Here is a 19410-nt window from a genome sequence, read left to right as displayed (position 1 = left end):
CTTAAGCAGCTCGCAAACTCTCCTCATTAGCTGCGACACGAAGTTCGTTCCCCGATCTGTCAAGAGTTGCCTCGGGGGTCCATGTCGGAGCACGATCTGTTCGACAAATGCTCTTGCAACCGTGTCTGCCTTCTGATCTGGGAGTGCTACCGCTTCCGCGTATTTTGAAAGGTGGTCGACAAATACTAAAATGTACTTGTTTCCGGAAGTGGTCGTGGGCAATGGGCCCATTATGTCCATACCTGTCCGCTCGAAGGGAGCCGAAACCTCAGGGAACGGCTGAATTGGAGCTGGTCTTCGTCCCTTGGGTGTTTTTCTTTCGAGACAGGAATGACACTTCGCACAGTAGTCTCTAACATCCTGTCGCATGCCACTCCAAAAGTACAAACGCTCCACACGCCTGCGTGTCTTCGCTACGCCAAAATGACCGGCGCATGGCGCATCGTGAAACGCGCGAAGAACCCTTTCTGTCCACGACCGAGGTATGACGACTCTCTCCCAAGCGGTTTTCTCTGGTCTCCCTTTCCTGGTTGGCCTCGTGCGCCGACACAGGGTGCCGTCTTTGTCAATGAAATAACCTAGCTGTTCGGGGTGAGACGGTGCGCCCTCTAAGCTTTCGATTATTCGCTTCAGGTCAGGATCTTTGCCCTGCTCTGTGCGTAATTCGGCGGGGTCGACTACGGGGACAAACTCATCTATAGCTGCCACGGCAGCTGTGCGGCTGAGTGCATCAGCATTCAGATGTGTCTTTCCTGACTTGTGCTCAACTTCAAAGCAGTATTCCTGCAGGTGTAGATTCCATCTAGCGAGTCGCGAGCTAGGGTCCCTGACACTCATCACCCATTTCAGAGGATGGCAGTCTGTGACTAGCTTGAATTTGCGGCCGTAAAGGTAGCATCTGAAGTGCTTTACTGCCCAGACAACGGCGAGGCACTCCCTTTCTGTAGCTCCGTACTTTTGCTCTGTGGGGCTCAGCTGTCGGCTAGCAAAAGCAACGGGATGTTCTTTGCCCTCGATAACCTGAGATAGCACGGCACCCACTGCGAACTTTGACGCATCTGTGGCCATAACGAAGGGCAAATTAAAATCCGGGTGGCGCAACAGCGGTGCACTCATTAGCTTCCTTTTCAGGGCCCCAAAAGCATTCTCCGCGTTTTCGTCCCAGCGAAAGGCGACATTTTTGGCTGTTAAGGCGGTGAGCGGCTTAGCGAGCTTGGCGAACTCCTCTATGTGCCTTCGGTAGTAACCGATCAGGCCGAGAAACTGCCGGACCTGGCGGACGCTAGTCGGGGATGGAAAATCCGAGACACACCTTAGTTTCTCAGGGTCCGGTCGCACGCCGTCAGCTGAAACAACGTGCCCGAGGTATTTTCACCTCGTTTTTGAGGAATTGGCACTTAGAGGGCTTCAGCTTGAGACCCGCTCCTCTTAGTCGCACCAAAACCTGCTCAATATCGCGCAAATGGTTCTCAAAACTGTCACTGTATATGATAATGTCATCCATATACACGAAGCACAGCCTCCCCAGAAGACCTGCCAGGATAACATCAGCGGTTCTCTGCCAGACAGCAGGGCTGTTGGCCAGACCCATCGGCATTCTTTTCCATTCATAGTGCCCTGAGGGCGTGTTGAATGCCGTTTTCTCGGCATCTGCCGGATCCATTGCTATCTGCCAGAATCCCGCCGCCATGTCCACTACCGTGAAGTACCTGGCAGAGCCCAGCTGAGAAAGCGTCTCCTGTATATTGGGGATGGGGTATGGATCGATGCGAGTTACGGCATTTAGTTTGCGGTAGTCCACTACCAATCGATACGAGCCATCTGGCTTTTCCACCAATAGTGCTGGTGCTCCCCAGGGTGACTTTGAGTGTTCGACAATGCCGCGATCAATCAGGTCCTGCACCTGCCGCTCCATCTCCTCACGTTGGGAGTAAGGAATCCTGTACGCACGCTGGTAAACGGGCGATGAAGTGCCGGTTTCTATCCTGTGCTTTATAACGCCACAGCAGCCCAAATCCAGGTTGGACGCGGCGAATACCTCCGAGTAGTCGTTCAGCAAACCAGCCAGAGCCTCCCTCTCCCTGGATTTTACGTGAGAAAGATCGAACGACACCTTTGGAGCAGCCGAAGGACTAGCATGCTCTACAGTTGCGAGTACCGTATCGGTGGGCTCACGTTGCTCTATCGCAGAGGTGAAGAAAGCCAATGTTTTGTTCTTGGGAAGGCTCAGTGGCTGCTGGCTACAGTTAACCACCCGTAGGGGCACTCTGTGGGCGTCATTAACTGTCACGAGGCACGCGGCTGCCTTCAGGCCATTGCTGAGAGAGTCGACCGGCTCAAGCACTCCCACGGCGCCGCTCTCTACATCTGAAGGCACAAACGCGTACAAAATGTGCTCCGACCAAGGAAGGACGACCGCCTCCTCGACCAGCCGGACGGCAACCCGCGAATATACCTTCTCCAATGATCCCACTGTTTGATGGGTGTCAATATCGGTAATGCGAATCTCAGCCCCTCTCCTGTTCAAAAACGGAACTTTTGAGCCGCCCGCATTAACCTCTTCCTCAGAGAATGAGACTACTACCTTCCCTTTTCTCAAAAAATCCTGCCCTAATATACCTGACACTCCGTTTGGCAGAGACACCGTGTCCGGGCATACGTAGCAGGGGTGCTCCAATGCAATTCCGCCGAGAGAGAAGTGTAACCGGTAGAGTCCACTTATGCCAAGAGGATCCCCCGTTATGCCTACAAATTTGGTTGCCATGCCACCAGACGCTTCCAACACCTCGCGGTCCCCCTTCCTTCGAAGCGTGTTAAAACTGCTCTCCTTAAGCAATGTCACCTTTGACCCCGTATCTATCAAGAATTCCATACAACAACCATTTAACTTGCAACGCACAACAGGGCATGCCTCGTCGGCCACACAAACTACCACCACCTCATCATCTACTGCTCCCTCCCCACGCTCCTCAGGCTGGGGAGGACTAACTAGTTTTTTGACTCGGTATCTGGAGCCCCGCTGTAGGCTTGCTTAGGGCGTGTCTCGCCTGCTTCTCTTTTTGGCTCCCCACGGCGCACGTTTTGGCAGAACCTGGCGATGTGTCCGCGACCCTGGCAAGCGAAGCATACGATTTCTTCAAAATCTCGCATACCGCGCCTGTAGCTTTGTGGCGGTCTCCGGTTTCCAGCGAATGGGCGCTGTTGAGCGCGCGCTTCAACCTGGCATTCTACCTGCTGAGATAGCAGCTGTTCTAAGCGATCTAACCGCTCTGTCAAGAGAGCAACCTCAGGGTTGAGCACCGCTCTCTCTATGACGCGTACTCTCGCTGCGGCTGTCGTTAACGCCTCATTTCGTTCCTCATCCAATGCGGCCTCCACGGCTTGGTCGAAATTGCTCGGCTTGCGCGAGAGCACGAACCGGCGCACGGGGTCTTGCAGACCAGCCACGAACAAAGCGGTCATTTCCTCTTTAAGTATATCCTCCGCGTATTTCTTCCTTAGCTGGTCTCCTTCCTCCTCCCTGCTTAACGTATCGCGTGCTAGGCGCTGAAGCCGCGACGCAAATGTTCGCACGTCCTCCCCTACCATCTGTCCGGCGTCACGGAACCTCTGTACCCGCACGTGACGTGGTTCAGTGTCGAAATGCTCAAACGCGAGCTTCTTAAATTCCGCAAATGATTTTGTGGATTTTACTTTTTCGTCTCGCCAGGCAAAATCATGAGCAGCTCCTGCCATCTTACACCTCGCCATTCCAAGCATTTGAGCATCGGACCATCCCCCCATTTTCCCAATCTCTTCTAGCATGGAAAAGAAATCGCAGATTGGAACCCCTGTCTTATCTCCCGTAAACGTCGGAATGACGCTTCCTAATGCCAGCATGCTTGCTCCGAGCGACGGCTGTGGAGTGGGAGCTCCCTCAGATAGTCATTTTTTTTTTCAAGCCCTCCAGTGCCTCAAGCCTCTCAAATGGGGGTAAAAGTCCCACAATCAGTCCCGTGATTCCCTTTTGATTACAATTTTGAAGTCATGAATGTCACAGCATTCAGAGGACATTTGCTTTTGAGACCCCACTTCTGACACCAGTGTGATGACCCCCATAATGCGCAGGTCCACACGGGACGGAGAGGCAAAGAGACACCGTATGGCTCAGTTTAAACAAACAGGTATATTCAATAATTACACATGATTAAGGTTATACATCAGAGGCTGGGGCGTCCGAGCTTACGTGCCGACGACTTCATGGGGGCGATGGAGTGGCTCCGGAGTTGGGCTCGAGCGGTTGCTGGCAGAAGCTGCACGCCGTCGGGCTTCGGCGCTGAAGGCCCTCTTGGCGAACGATGTCGTCCTGAGCGTTCTTCTTCCGTTTCTTCGAGGATGGTTCACAAACCCTTCCTCTAGTGTCGTTCGGCTTGGAAGATGAACAGGAGGCGAGCTTGTAGATGATGACAGCAGAGCATAATTTTACAACATACATATACAGAGAGTTAAACTGGAAAAAGCAGAACTGAATTTACAAAAGAACAAACTTTGCACTACTTTACTCATCGACCGGGCAGGTTAGTGCCTAAGTAGCATCACATTACATGCTAAGCATGGAGCCCCAGCTCAGACTGGACTGCATCCGTTTACATGCGCTTTTAAGCACTTGATTAACAAAGGACTAAGGGCGGTCATTTTCAGTGGTCCGCCCAAAGCATCAATTCTCCAATGAAAAATAACATGCGAGATGGGGACCACCCCTTGGGTTGGGCTTAGCCTCGAACCCAGAGTCTGTTAACAATACAAACTAAATAAACAACAAAAACGCCACCACTCTCTCTCAAGTGAGAGTATACACAGGCTCTCTCTCTTCGGAGCTAATTCACTAGCGCCTGTCTTTCCACATTCTTGGCGAGTACTGCCTGTCCGCCATGACAGGTGTCCGTCACGGCCCTTCTGGGAATGCGCTTTTGTTCACGAGGCACGGCGGGAAGCTGTGGGTGCCTTCCCGGCGATAGCCCACGTCGAAAGGGGAAGGAGGGAAAGAATGTTGTCTTCGCGGTAGCGCATAGCGTCGGCTGTGGTACGGCGCGCTCTGGCCCGCTGACAGCTCCCTTGTCCTGGAATGTGCCCGGAAATTGGGGAGGATAAAGCCTGTTTCCCCGCGGCGGCGGCGGCGGGTCCGGTTGTTCTGGTCGTCACTCAAAGAGCATGGCTGGGTAATTGATGATGCCGCTGTCACGGCGGCGGGTCCCTTCGTCTACGCCGCGCCGTCGAACGTGGATCCTCGTAGCACACACAAAGAAATACCTGGGTTTCCGTCTACGCCGCGCCGTCGAACAATGTACCTCGTAGCACACAAGGAATGTCATAATATATACATACTATATGCGTCTGCCCACATCTCACAAAATTAACAGTACCAACCCCGAAAAAGTTGGGTCTATGTGTTATAGAATCGCAGGGCTTAGAAACGACCCCCTTTGCAGCCTTCTGAGGTGTCGTTCCTAAGTTTTATTCAGGCCCTTGGCGTGCTCTAGGAACGTGTGCCTACTGAGGCGCAGATATGCTGTAATGTCCGCATATGCGGTAAGCGGATTTGGTACAGGAGTCCCGACAGAGTCCGGGAATTCAGTGGAACTCCGGTGTAGAGATGTCCGGGCGGCTGTGTGAGCAGCCTCGTTCCCTTTTATTCCCTGGTGTCCGGGCACCTATATCAATTGTTTTGTTCTCTGCATTGAGCTATGTTGCGCGTTTGCTAAAATCTTGCTGGAAAGCGGCGCTATTCTTCCCCTTATATAATTTCGACAGGCGTGTTGAGAGTAAGAAATTATGTGCGTGGCGTCGGAGTGAGTGGCTGCCAGCGCTATCGCCACTTCCTCGGCTAACGCAACTTTACTAGTTTTCACCGATAGTCCATCCACCTGCTTTCCCTCGTGTATGACCGCGACGGTGCAGATGCCCTTTTGCGTAGGGCCCACCGCGTCTACATAATACGTGCCATTTTTGCTGCCGTAATACTTCTCTATAGCTCTAGCTTTGGCTTCTCTCCTACCTTGATTGTGCTCGGGATGCATGTTTTTTTGGTATTGATTTAACTAGTAGCTTATCTCTCCAGTCGTTGGGAATTTTCCCTTTGTATTCTGTTCTTGGTGGCAGCGCTATGTGCAGATCCTCGAGGACTCGTCTACCAACTTTGGTCGTTGATAATCGCATTATTTGGCTTGTTTGGTGAGCTTCGAGTAGTTATTCCAGCGTGTTATGCATTCCTAGTTGGAGAAGGCGTTCAGTGCACGTCTTGGAGGGGAGTCCAAGCGCCCTCTTGATGGCCGTTCTGACTATTACGTCTAATTTCTTCTTGTCGCTCTGCCGCAATTTGAGGTAGGGCACATCATATGTTATTCGGCTAATGACGAAAGCCTGCACCACGCGTAAAATCTCTTTTTCCATGAGTCCACCGTGCTTCGATAGCTTTGTCGCTGAGGTTTTCCAGCAAACTGACCGTTATGCGGTCATCTTCCGGTGCCGTGCCTCTCTTCTTACTTGCTAACGCCGCTTTGACCTCCCATTTAGTGAATTTCACATTGTAAGGATTCCGGCGACAGCCCGTCTTGTTCAGCTGCGTAGTCGGCCCGGGACACCTGCAGCCGGGGTCCCTGCACGGCGATAGGCATCTTCGCTCCCACGGCCTGTCCCCGCTTGGGTTATTGGATTCGAGACGGACGACTCTGCCGCCGTTTGTAAACAACATTGCTACGGAGGCAGTTAGCGACCGCCAACCCCAGCAGGAGTGGCTCACCCCTTCGACTGTGCCGGCTCGCTGGCGCCTCGCCCATTCGGACTTCCCGGAAGACGTGTTCGGCTTGACAGCGTGAGAACTGTCGTTCGGACGCGAAGACAACGCTCTCTCTGGTGGGGGCGATGGTCCAGCGGCACCCTCTCTCTCCGGCGAGACATGTGACGGGGCGTGTGCCTATGTGAAGTGGTGTGTGTGTGTACGACAGCGCAAGTTAGGCCACGCCCAAACTGGCGAAGACCTCCTCGAACCTGGGGAATCCTAGGGACCGGACCCTTTTAAAACCGGACGACGAGTGCCATGAGAAGGAATCCTCGATCATCCTCAGATGTTCTCAGATCCTCCGACCTTCCCCCATCACCCTCCAATGGGTTCCTAAATCTTGTAAATAATGTAAAATAAACCCCCTGTACAGTTTCCTTCATAAACCAAGTCCGACAACGTCATTCGGAGAAGGGACCTGCGGCGCTGAAAGATTCAGCTCACTCAAGGACCCCTCATCTCCAACAACTAGTTGGCAGCAGCTGGGATGGACCGTGCGACATCGTGCTTTCTCAACCGGTAAGCGGTTCGGCATTTCGCTATAGTATTCGCCAGGCTTCAGATTTTGAGAGAATAGTCTAGAATCACTGGGAAGTGTATGTCAATTGAGAAAGAGTAATCTCACGACATTTTGCAGATAGCATTGCCAAAGCGGAGAAAGCATTGTCATGGACCTTATGAAATTGTCAAAGTCGGACTTGCTGTTGTTATGCGAGAAACTGTCACTAGAAGTACAGGGCAAAATTACAAAACCTGAAATATGCAAGACAATTCAAAAACACTTAGAGGACGATCAGCTGGTAGATACGTGGAATTTGGTACAGGAGGAAGAAAGAAAAAGGGAAGCGGAATGGGAAAAAGAGAAAACGGCAAAAGTGGGAAGCTGAAAAAGAAGAAATAAATCTAAAGCGATTGCAGCTTGAAAGCGAAAATCGAAAAAAAAGGTGACAGTACGAGAGCCGGGTATCCTGAAAGAGCATGCGATGTACAATAATATAGATTGAACAGATTCACGCAGCCCTATGAAAGTGGAAGGGACATAGGATTGTACCTGAGAAACTTTGAGAGAACTTGCGAAAGGGAGAACTTTGCTCGCAGTACATGGCCGCAACGGCTTCTGACATTCTTGCCATGTGGAGTAGCTGAAGTCATAGCGAGACTTAGCACACAAGACGCAGCTGACTACGAAAAAGTCAAAGCCAGCCTGCTAAAAAGGTACCGGCTGTCAGCCGAAGCTTTCCGACAGCGCTTCAGGAACACAATGAAAAACGATAGCGAGGGCTATCCGGATTTCGCATATGGCCTAAAGACGAATCTGCTAGAGTGGCTGAAAGGAGCCGAGGTTTATGAAAGCCGAGACAAAATCATCGAGTGTTTTTGCCTTGAGCAATTTTACCGAAGCATTCCCCAAGTGGTGAAACTGTGGGTTCAAGACAGGAAAAAGTCGACACAGTTGAAAGGGCCGCTGAGCTAGCAGAGGAGTACGTTTCGCGCAGAAGGTTGAGCACTGAAGAGGGTGCGTCACACGCTCGAAACGCGATGCGAGATAAAGGGCCTAGCAGAAAGACGCGAAGTGCTAGAAGCTCGGAGCAATCGGAGGCAACGAAGGTAGCGCCAGAAAAGCGTGAACAGGCAAAGAGATAGGGAGCAGACAAAGCCGCTAAAAAAAAAATAGTTTGAGGCTAGTAGGCCATTTCGTTGCTACAACTGCAATGGTGTCGGGCACTTTGCAGCCAGGTGTACAAAGCAACGTTTGGTGTTCTCGTGCGTCGAGGATAACGCCGAGAATCTAGAGCTCCTTAAGCCATACCTGCACGAGCTGCACGTTAACGGGAAACCGTGCGGGGTGCTTCGTGATAGAGCCGCGACGATGGACGTTGTCTCATCCGTCTTACGTTTTCGCGGACGATTTTACGGGAGAAGTCTCGTGGATAAAACAGGCAGTAGAACACAGTGTATGCCTTCCCATAGCTAGAGTGAAAATTTGTGGACCGTTTGGAGAGCTAATCACTGAGGCCGCAGTTTCGAAGGCCGTGTCACTTCAAGATCCTTACCTCTTCTCGAATCTATCAGACCAATTGCTACGCGAGAGAGGCCAAAAGCTCGGAAGCGGGGTGATAGCTTGCAGAGCAGAAGCTCTGACAAGGTCGAAAACTCGTCAGCTTCCCGAACCTCAGGTAGCCAGAGACGCACCAGCCAGCATATCGTTGCAAACAAATGAGGAGGAAAGGGAACCAACGAGGAATGAAAGCCAGACAGCTGACCGAGCGGATGAGCGACCAGGGACTTCAACCACTAAGTCGGTAGAGGAGGCAGAAAACGCTGAAGGATCCGTTTTATCTCCAACATCGCGTAGTTTTGATCGCCTTCTGCAGGTGAACAGGGAGTCCCTAATAAAAGAACAGAAGCAGGATCCCACTTTGGAAAGACTGCACCTTACAGCTAAAGAGGGCATCGCGAGCGAAGCGTCTAGACAGAGCCCAAAACCGGCCTTTTTCTTTGTTTACTTCAGTCCGTCCCCAGCAGTCCCTAGCTCTGGTTCCTCCCTAGAATTCTCTGTCCCTAGCAACATTTGTTTGTTTTTGTTTCTCATTTAAATAAAAATTTTGGATATGATTGCAGTACAAAGCTTATGAATTTTATAAACACATTTTTTATGTTCTGTTTCTATGCGGATTGAATTTGTTGGTACATTGTTATTAGTTACCGTACTTTACAAAAAAGGTGACCGAAATAACTTTGGCAATTACAGACCCGTGTCTATCTTGCCTGTGTTCTCAAAGGCCTTCGAAAAAATTCTGCACACTCGATTTTCAAGTTTCATTGATAAATATAATTTATTTACACCTAACCAATTTGGTTTAATTTCGGAAAAATAAATCAGTTGAACTGGCGCTCCTGGAGCAAAAAGAGTATATTCTTAAACAATTTGAAAATAAGGCACTCGTTCTCGGTATTTTTATTGATTTTTCAAAGGCCTTTGATTTAGTAAACCATAAAATATTGTTGAAGAAATTACATTGCTATGGTATTCGTGGACAAGCCCTAACGCTTATCGACTCTTATTTATCGAACAGACAGCAGGTCGTTCAGATAAGGGACTCTATTTCCGGAGTGAAACCTTTGCTGTGTGGAGTACCACAGGGCAGTATTCTAGGCCCACTATTATTTAATATCTATCTTAATGACATTGTAAATATAAATTGTGAGGCGAAATACATAATATATGCTGATGATACCAGCATACTTTTTTCAGGGCATGACATTAATGAGCTTATCAGAACTTGTAATAACACAATGAAAACACTAGAGAGATGGTCAGCGGCAAATGCTATGCATATTAACGAAAATAAAACAAAAGCTGTTATATTCCGACCAAAAAATAAAATTATTCCACCTCATGAAAACATAGTACTGAGTACTCACACTATTGAAATAGTTGACCATTTTAAATGTCTGGGCATATTTTTTTTCCGCGAATATGAGTTGGGATTACCAGGTAAGACACGTTCTGCAAAAATTAGCTCAGGTGACAGGTGTAATTTGTCGCCTTCGATACTTACTTCCAAAAGGAATCAAGCTTCTACTCTATCATTCGCTTTTTAGCTCTCATTTAAATTATTGCCACCTAGTATGGGGTACAACGTACGACGGCCACAAATCTAAATCAAATATACTTGGTTCAGAAAAAATGTATTAGGAATATTTTCAATGCACCTTTTGCAGCATCTACTAATGTTTTATTCTGCATTTCAGGAATAGTTAAAATACACCAGACATACAATTATACGTTAAGCAGAAAATTCAAATTAGAAACTTGTAAGAACATAACAAATTTGCGTGTTCTGGCCAATTTAAGAATTAGGCATTTAAATTATCCCACGTGTCATGGAGAAAAGTGGGAAGTAGACACAGTACGATTAAACTCCGGAAAAGAGCGCTTGTCTTACACTCTTCCGTCCCTCCTCAATCACTATGACCTTAACAATTTTGATTTATTTGATTGTTCATATCAGGATATCCGCAAGGTATACACAGTGATGTATAGCTGTGATATTTCCACTACTTAACACTGGTTATACTACAAACTTTGTCTCGTTTATCAAATCCATAACCGTATTGAATTGTTTCATCTGGCTGTATGTAATTATCTGTAACAAATTGATTTCTATATTGTATTTTCCTGTACATTCAGTGTATTTATTCTACACATTTTGTAATTTGATAGCATTTCAGATATTCATTTTTCTAAGAAACTGTTTTGTATTCATTTTTGACGACTGTAAAAACTGCCTTCTGTATTACCTTAGCATTTCCTTTACTTAGTGTGTGCCCTATAGTCTGTTAAGTTTCAATTTTTGATTTATTTTACGGTAGTGCTGTTACCGCTCCGAAATTTTTCCATGGGGCTGTGGCGTAGTCAAGCTGTTCTGAAAAACAGCTTTTTGTCACAGTCCTTCTTTCTGTATCACTGACAGAATGAAAATAAAGATTGATTGAAATCACGTGACTACTTTCATTTCGCAGGCACAGATTTGAATCTGTCGGACCGCAGAGACACGCCGACTGCCGTTACGCGGCCAGGTTACTTACCTCGCCTAGGTTAGGACAATGGGCTAGGACATCGCCGTTAATTGCGCTTAAGGTGCACCGGGATTCTTTGATAGTTGTTACGCCAATTGCGTTTGGGTCACATTCTCTCGTTCTATACTCGCCAGTTTGCGCAGTTGCGCGTACTTTGTTGTCTTGTTTTCAGTGCTCTTGTCCACTCGAGAGTTCGCGCAGTAGCGCGTCTTTTGTTTTACGCTTTGTTTTCAGTGCAGTCGCGCCCCTTTGTTTTACGTTTTGTTGTCAGTGCAGTTGCGCGTCCTTTGTTTAAAGTTTTCTTTTCAGTGCTGTGAGCATTGTGCCTGCCGCCTCGTGGCCTCATTGGAATGGAAGGACCAAATTCACCACCTGCTGAGTCACCAGCGCGAGATAAGTATCTGTGCCCTGTGCACAAAGCTGAATTTGCTTTTCTGAAATCCCAAAGTAGCCATGTGCGAAATAAGCACCCCGAAGCTGCGAGCTCATCAGCTCGTGAGAAAACTTTCGCATGTGACCTCTGTTGTAATGCTTTTCTCAACCGTCGTGAACTGTTGCAGCACCACGAGCAGGAGCATGGCTTTATGGCGAGACGCAGCACGGTTCAGTTCTCTTCCATTGCAGGTGAGAAAGAATCACATGTTCTTAGGTTTTGTTTGTGTATGCACGCATGAAGGAATATGTTAGCTTGTGTACAGGGAAGGTTTATCTGAAGCCCTCGTGCTGTGTTGTGCAGAGCGCGTGCTGTGTCCCTTATCCTCCATCCTCTAGATGCTGTTGTCACCAGTATATCATGCATCAACTAGCCCCACTGTTCACCTTATATCGGAAGTGGTCTTTCTGGTGCAAGAAATGAAAGACAAGTGAAATTGAAATAAATGCATGCAGTGTAAACACATTGAAGACTGGGCATGGTAATATTCAAGATTTTTACACAGCGGTAGGTGGTATACCGTAATAATGTGCCCTTTCAGGATTAGTGTTGATCTTTCGTAGGCTATTTACAGGTTGCTGGATTTGTAAAATGCATGACGCCTGCTTTAAAAAGTGCACTGAACCGTTTTTAAAGCTTAGGCTGGCGACAGTAGTGAAGTGTAAGTGTTGGTAGTGTTTTGGGTTTTACGTTCATGGAGGTTTACCATCTCAAAGTGACTCGGACTATGAGGGACACTCTGGGGTCCTTTGACGTGCACCGACGTCGGACATAGTAGACTGGCCTCTAGAAAATGCGACAGCCGCGGCTGGGATTGAACCCGCGTCCTTCGGGTCAGCAGCCAAGCGCCATAACTATCGAGCCATCGTGGCGATGTGCTGTCTTCAAAGTAGTCTGAGCAGTCATTTAGTAGCTGTGTCGTGTAGAGAGTGATTAACTTCCGCTTTTTGGTCAAAGCCTACAGCTGGCTGCCTTAAGGCTTGAAGAATGTCATGTAAATGGTTGTGAACATAGCAGATCAAATGCACTCGTGTGGTCTCTGCATAAATGTATATATTTTTTTCTTTTTGCAGAATTTCAAGCCTGGAAGGAAAACACTGAAAGGAAGGAGCAAGCGCACTTCATCGCAAAGAGAGGGGTGACGCGTTTGTCCTCTGGAGCGACAAAGAGGTACCTAGAGTGCCACCGTACCGGAGTAGCTGTGCAGTCTGGACAAGGTAAATGGCAGCCAAAGGCAGTGGGCAGTGTGAAATGCAACAAACATTGTTTTGTTGGTATGGTTGTCACTCAGGATGGTGAAAAGGTAACCGTTGAGTACCAGGCCGAGCACTATGGCCATGAGAAGAGTGTGACACACCTGCGCTTGTCCGCCACTGAAGTGGCTGCTATAGCACAAAAGCTCGGTATAGGAGTCCCCATTAGAAGGATTCTTGCAGAGGCACACTCATTTGCTGAAGTTGCATTGGACAGGCCCCATACTTTGACTACGAAAGATATATATAACAAAGTACAAGTTCCAGATTGGAAATGAGGAGCAAAGAGATCCCGATGACTGTCAGTATGCAGATGTGGATCCATGATCTAAAGGAAAGCACAGATTCGGCTCTGTTGTATGCTGATAACGAGTTGCTCTCACGAAAAGACATCAAGGAGTTTAACATGGCCCTTATGACTTGCACTCAAAGGGAAATACTTCTGCAGTATGGTACCAAGGCTGTATGTGTTAACACGACGCATGGTACGAATTCTTATGGGCTTCTGCTCATGACTGTGCTCGTAATTGCGGCTGACTGGTAAGGCATACCTTGTGCTTATCTCCTCTCTCAAAGCACATCGGAGGAAACTATGGTTCGGTTTTTTCAGGCAATGAAAGATAGTATTGGTCAGGCACTTTGCTGTGAGGCCTTCATGTCTGACGATGCAGCAGCATATTGCAATGCTTGGCAAAAGGTAATGGGGATCCCTCAGAGACGCTTGCTCTGCACCTGGCACATAAGACGAAGTTGGACCTCCAAACTTAGCAAAGTTAGTGGCGATGAAAATAAAAAACTGGTCAGACACTCTGCGCACTTTGATGGCTTGCCCAAGCGTACCAGAATTTCAGGCTCTTCTTCAAAAATTTCTGGTGGCTAAGTCTATGGGGGAGTGCAAAGACTTTGTGGAGTATTTCGAAAAGTCTTATGCAAAACGTCATGAGCAGTGGGCGCATTGCTATAGGCAAGGTACTGGCCTCACGACAAACAATCACATAGAGTCTATGCACAATGAGCTAAAGGCTGTTTATTTGCGAAGAAAGCAATGCCAGCGCCTGGACAAATTGCTGCATACTTTACTGGAATTTACGAATGATCGGCTCATCAAGCAGCTCATTTCACATGTGAGGCCCATGGCAAGCCACCGGACAGCAGACTGCTATAAGAAGCACTGCGCAGGTGTCGAGCTCGCTAAATCTGGCGCGAGTGAATCACCTAATGGATGGTGGCTGGTGCAGTCGCAATCTTTGCAAGAGTTTAAGCACACTGTAGTAAAGGGCAGCATACCATGATAAGGGTGCAGCTACAGTTGCAAACAATGCAACATATGTATCCACACCTTGCAATGTGTATTCTTGGATTACAAGCAGCACTTGAGTTTGTGTAAGCATATGCATGCAGTTGCTCAATGGGAGCGTGAAAAAAACAATTCGAGCGCTCAGGGATCGACTGAAAAAGGCGCAGCTCTTCCTTCGACTTCAACAGAGAATGATTCATTCGCTCTAGATGAGCCCCAGGCACTTCTCGACAGCATCCAGGCTGATGCAATCCCTGAGCCGCAAAGTCGTGGTATTGAAAACATCCGTACTTTGCTTGGAGCTGCTTTACAAGACTTAGCGAACAAGGAATCAGGCGATGCAGCTTAAGAAGAGCTCGTGATAAAGAAAGTCCATGAGATAAGACAGGCGCTAAAGCAATTTCTGGATAAGCAGCCATCTGCAGCAAAGCGCACTGCTACAAACAAAAATCTGGAAAAGCAGCCAGATTATTGGCCCAAAAGGCAGCGCACCTCTGCGAGCACACAGTTTCCAGCATTTTGTGTTCATATGTAGTTTTTATTTTATGCCTATGTGTACACCGTTTCATCAGGAGAAATCCCTGCAAATGTATTGAAGTTTTGACTGCTCCGAACTAAAGATGGGAGTCGAGGCCTTGTCAGGCTCCATGCCTTTTGCCTCGTCTTCCACTTTCAACTGAAAGGAAATAAAATGGTCTGAATCTGAAATAAAAAGCCTCAGCCTTCTCAGGAATGAGAAAGCGGCTGAGGTGCATCATGTATTAAAGCAAACCAGTGGTTCAAGATTTAGTTTTTCAAGCACCGCTGCTTCTTTTAAAATGCTAAAAACAGAATGTACGTTAACAATGGCATTATCATCTAAGAGCTGTGCTGGATGAAAAGGAATGCATTTATTATAAAATTGAGTTAAATACTTTTTTTTCAGTGTTTCCAGTTGCACACATGAAAATAAAATGCGATTGACCGTAAGATCATCTCCGCATTCGCAAATAGGTTTGCCTTGCTTTGTTAGCAGGAAGTTACGCGTAAGGTGCGTGTGACCTATCCGGAGACGGCATAAAATCACTTCCTTAAAACGTTCCTGGTGCACACGATTTAAATTCACCTAAAACTGGCTTCACCAAGTGTAGTTTATTATTCACTTCGCCGTTCCATTCCGACTGCCATTTTTCTCTTAATTTACGCTGTGCCAAGTTTATGCAATGCTTAAAAGGTATATTTAGTTTTTTTATTTCCTTCCCACGAGCTTTAGCAGTGCAGTAATTGCCCTCTCGTTGCCTCTTATTCCGACATGACTGGGAACCCAGCAGAACTTTGTTTTGTCCTCGAGCTGCGGCTGTTGCTATCTTGTGCATGATGTCGCCAAGAATCGGAGTGACTGCATTTCTAGAGTGAAAAGCTGTAAGTGTACAGAGAGAATCTGTGTAAATAATACTGTTGGCGAGGTTTTCGTTTTCTATTTTTTTGCGGCCACACAGACTGCGTAACATTCTGCAGTGAAGATGGATGAGCACTGTGGAAGTCGTACTGTTTTCTCCGACTTCCCTCGGATCACTGCGCTTCCTAAGTAAACGTCCGTTTTTGAACCATCTGTATAAAACTACTGTACTTTTCTTCCAGTGCAAGGAATTCTTGTACTATATGTTGTTGCGGAGTTTGTTTCTTATGAAACTGTGTAAGAGTGAGATCACAGATTGCAGGAAAATTGTACCATGCAGGCAGTGGATCTCGCCTCCGAGCAATGTTAGGTAATGTATCTAGTACGCCGAGGTTTTGGCACATCTCTTCAATACGCAGAATGAGTGGCCTGATAGCGAGCGGTTTGTTGTGAAACAGTGTTCTAGATGGGCACTTTGCGGCTACTGGGCAACATAGGTGTTTGGGCAGTGAACGGATGTTTAAAATGTATGAGCATGTGAGCATGGTGCTTCTATCTGTAAGCGATGGTTTGTTGATTTCTACATGAAGACTAGTTATGTTTGATGTTCTGTAAGCACCAGAGTAAAGACGCAAACCTAAATTATGTATTGGATCTAGTCGTTTTAGGTATGAAGGCCTCGCTGACCCATAAACTATACATCCGTAGTCTAAGGTGGAGCGTACCATGCAGCGATAAATTTGTAAAAGACGTCCTGTCAGCACCCCAACGTTTACGTGACAGTACTTTGAGTATATTTAGGGATCCGGAGGCTTTATTTTTCAGTGCGTTTATATGAGGCAGGAAATTGAGTTTTTTGTCAAAAGTTGTACCCAGAAATTTGTGATCTTTTTTGACAGGTATCCGTGTTCCGTTCAGGTGTATAAAAGGGTCAGCTTGCATGCTTCGTTTAAGCGAGAAAAGGATGGCTACTGTTTTCTGTGTGGAAAACTGGAAACCGTAGTGATCTGCCCATGTCACTAGTTTATTCATTGTCAACTGTATTTGTCTCTCGCATGTTGCTACGTTTGAGGATGTGCAAGCTATTTGAAGATCATCAACGTACACTGAATACAGGATGGACTTTGGGATTATTTTACTTATGGCATTCATTTTTATGCTAAACAATGTCGTGCTTAAAATACATCCCTGAGGAACCCCATTCTCTTGAACGAAGCTCCTGGACAGAGTTGATCCCAGGCGTACTTGAAATGAGCGGTCGGAAAGGAAGTCAGTTTAACATCCTACCGCGGATACCTAGGTCGCGGACGATACCAAACTTCCAGGTTGTATCATACGCTTCCTCCATATCAAAGAAAACGGCAAGACAGTGCTGTTTGTGTATAAAAGCTTCTCTTATTGTTTTCGAGGCGAACTAAATGGTCTGTTGTTGAGCATCCCTTTTTATAACCGCATTGATGGGCATCAAGTTTGCGGGGTTCAAGGACAAATGTTAATCTCATTTTTTTGTTATTTGACAGCTTACAGATTAAATGTAACTCTGCCATGAGGCTTTCTCAGCACTGTGACTGACGTACTGAGCTTGAGGTTCTATGTGTAGGGTATCTGCGAAATTTGCCTCAAGCTCTATTTTGTTGTTTTTTGCTTCCTTGCATTCCTTTGTCCACCACACTGTGTTTTTGCCGCACCACTCCTGAAGACTGAGGAACAGCTAAGTGTACGGCAGTAATTATGCGATTCGGGAACATTTCGTTGATGCTGAGGTTTTCTAAAGCTATATTTTCTAAATTGGCCTGTGCTCAAATTTCCCAGTCTGCTAAATGCAGCTTCCAATGTCGCGGTTTAGTTGGGATGATTTCTAGTGCTGATGTCAAACTATTATACAGGAAGGTGATCGCTGCCATATGGGTTGTCAGTAACGTCCCATTTAAAATCGTTAAAAACAGATAGAGAACTAAAAGACAAACTAACCAGCTCACAGTGCCTGAAGTTGGAGAGCAGTATGTGGCCCTTTCCGTGTTTAAAAGACATATTGTTTCTGAGAATAAAATCTTGGATGGTTTGCCCCCTAGAGTCGCAGCGCTCGCTTCCCCAAAAAGGGGAGTAGGCGTTAAAATCCCCAACTACCAGATATGGCTCTGGAAGTTCATCTATCAGTTCTTGTAGATCATGGGCTATTAATGCATATTGTGGAGGAATGTATACTGAACAGATTGTTAGTGTTTTATAGGTGATGATGCTGACTGCAACCGCCTCAAGTTTTGTATTGAGCTTGATTTCTCGAGCAGGGACGCCGCTTTGGACGACAATCGCGACGCCTCCCAAGAGCCGATTTGCCTGCTCTTGATCGCGTCTAAAAGTTTGATAATGTTTCAGGATATGCACATGTTGTGGACCAAGGTTGGTCTCCTGAAAACATAAAACTATGGGTAACTTTCACCCTAAAATATGTGTTATGTCACTGTAATTCCGCATTCCCCTACAATTCCACTGAATTCAAAAAAGGCATGTTTGTGTTTTTGAGAGGAAATGAAAGGGGATTTACTTAGATATGGGCCCGTTATGAGGGGCCTGTCTTTTTTTCGCTCAAGAGAGCTGTTCCGCCGCTGCAAAGCAGGCGGACTGGGAGTTATATCCATCACCTTGCCAGAACTGCTGGAGGACCACGCAGCTGCGGTTGTGTTAGTTTCAGGCCTCCCCTGACAGGGGAAGTCCTGCAGGATGCCGATCCATGGACCGGCGCTCCCTGCTTTGGCAATGACAGGGCAGTTTTCGCTGACCCTGCCTGGGGCGTCGATGGCCCTGCCATAGGCTCTGTGAAAGCGGCCTTGGCAGGTGCCGGATTGCTGTGTGGTGCTACGCCCCTGCGCACCACATCAGCAAAGTTTTGTTTTGCTGTGAAAAAGAATGTGTTTGTAAGCGCAAAACGCCTTCTCGCTTCTTTAAATGAAATATTTTCCTTTGTTTTTATGGTGATTATCTTTTTCTTTCTTCCAGGACGGACACGCCCTGGAGTATGCAGCATGGTCTCCTTCACAGTTTGCACAGTGCGGGGCTGCGTGACATCCATCAGACTGGTGATCATTCGAAGCACATTTTGCGCAAGTTTTGCGACCGTGGCAGCTCTGTGAGCCATGGCCGAACCTTTGACAATTGAAACATCTGCGAGGGTTGGGTATGTATGGTCTTACATTAACTTTCAAATACCCCACGTCAGTTGTGTCGGGCAATGTGCTGGTGTTGAACGTAAGGATCAAGTGTTTGGTGTCTATTTCCTTATTGTCCTGGATTTTGATTCGGTGGACATCTATGACGTCTTGGTCGGTGAGCCCTTTGAGCATTTCTTTTTCGGTGATGTGAACAAAATCATTTTCGGATATTACGCCTCGGGCAGTGTTAAGTGAGCGATGAGAAGTCACGGAGACAGGGATTTCCGCTATGGACGTTAGGTTGGAGAACTTAAAGTGTTGGACATTGTCGCACAGTTCAAGCAATAAATCGCCGCTGGCCATTTTTGAGAGCTTATAGCCAATGCCTAATGTTTCTGTCAAGCAGATTGACACAAGGAAAGGGGATATTATTCTTGCCTGCTTATCTTCTTCTTCACTGTGGATCAAGTGATATTTTGGAAAAGTTACTCTTCTTTTT

General features: G+C 47.2%; 1 protein-coding gene across 2 annotated transcripts; it reads left to right on the top strand.

Moving 5' to 3' along the window:
- Positions 1 to 11375: 11375 nt before the first annotated feature.
- On the top strand, positions 11376 to 18927 carry LOC144127991 (uncharacterized). 2 transcript variants are annotated; one of them, XR_013313646.1, is made up of 3 exons: positions 11376 to 12025; positions 12908 to 13051; positions 15863 to 16351. XR_013313646.1 is itself a non-coding variant. In XM_077661033.1 (3 exons), exons 1-3 carry the CDS (start codon positions 11752 to 11754, stop codon positions 18917 to 18919), a joined length of 531 nt encoding a protein of 176 aa, XP_077517159.1. In that variant the 5' UTR covers positions 11376 to 11751; the 3' UTR covers positions 18920 to 18927. The 2 variants fall into 2 exon arrangements, 1 of the variants encoding a protein (XP_077517159.1); XM_077661033.1 differs by lacking the exon at positions 15863 to 16351 and adding an exon at positions 18760 to 18927 and having other exon boundaries at positions 12908 to 13004.
- The last annotated feature ends 483 nt before the right edge of the window (positions 18928 to 19410 follow it).

This window comes from Amblyomma americanum, chromosome 4 (assembly GCF_052857255.1).
Source record: "Amblyomma americanum isolate KBUSLIRL-KWMA chromosome 4, ASM5285725v1, whole genome shotgun sequence".
Taxonomy (NCBI): Eukaryota; Metazoa; Arthropoda; class Arachnida; order Ixodida; family Ixodidae; genus Amblyomma; species Amblyomma americanum.
The sequence above is the reverse complement of the archived record's forward strand: the minus strand, read 5'-3'. Positions and strand labels throughout refer to the sequence as shown.

Bases quoted from the DNA above. Each gene is read 5' to 3' on its own strand.
- LOC144127991 (XM_077661033.1), top strand. From the start codon at position 11,752: ATGGAAGGACCAAATTCACCACCTGCTGAGTCACCAGCGCGAGATAAG. The intron at 12,026-12,907 runs GTGAGAAAGAAT...TTCTTTTTGCAG, and splicing joins TCAGTTCTCTTCCATTGCAG to AATTTCAAGCCTGGAAGGAA. The intron at 13,005-18,759 runs GTACCTAGAGTG...TCTTTCTTCCAG, and splicing joins TCCTCTGGAGCGACAAAGAG to GACGGACACGCCCTGGAGTA.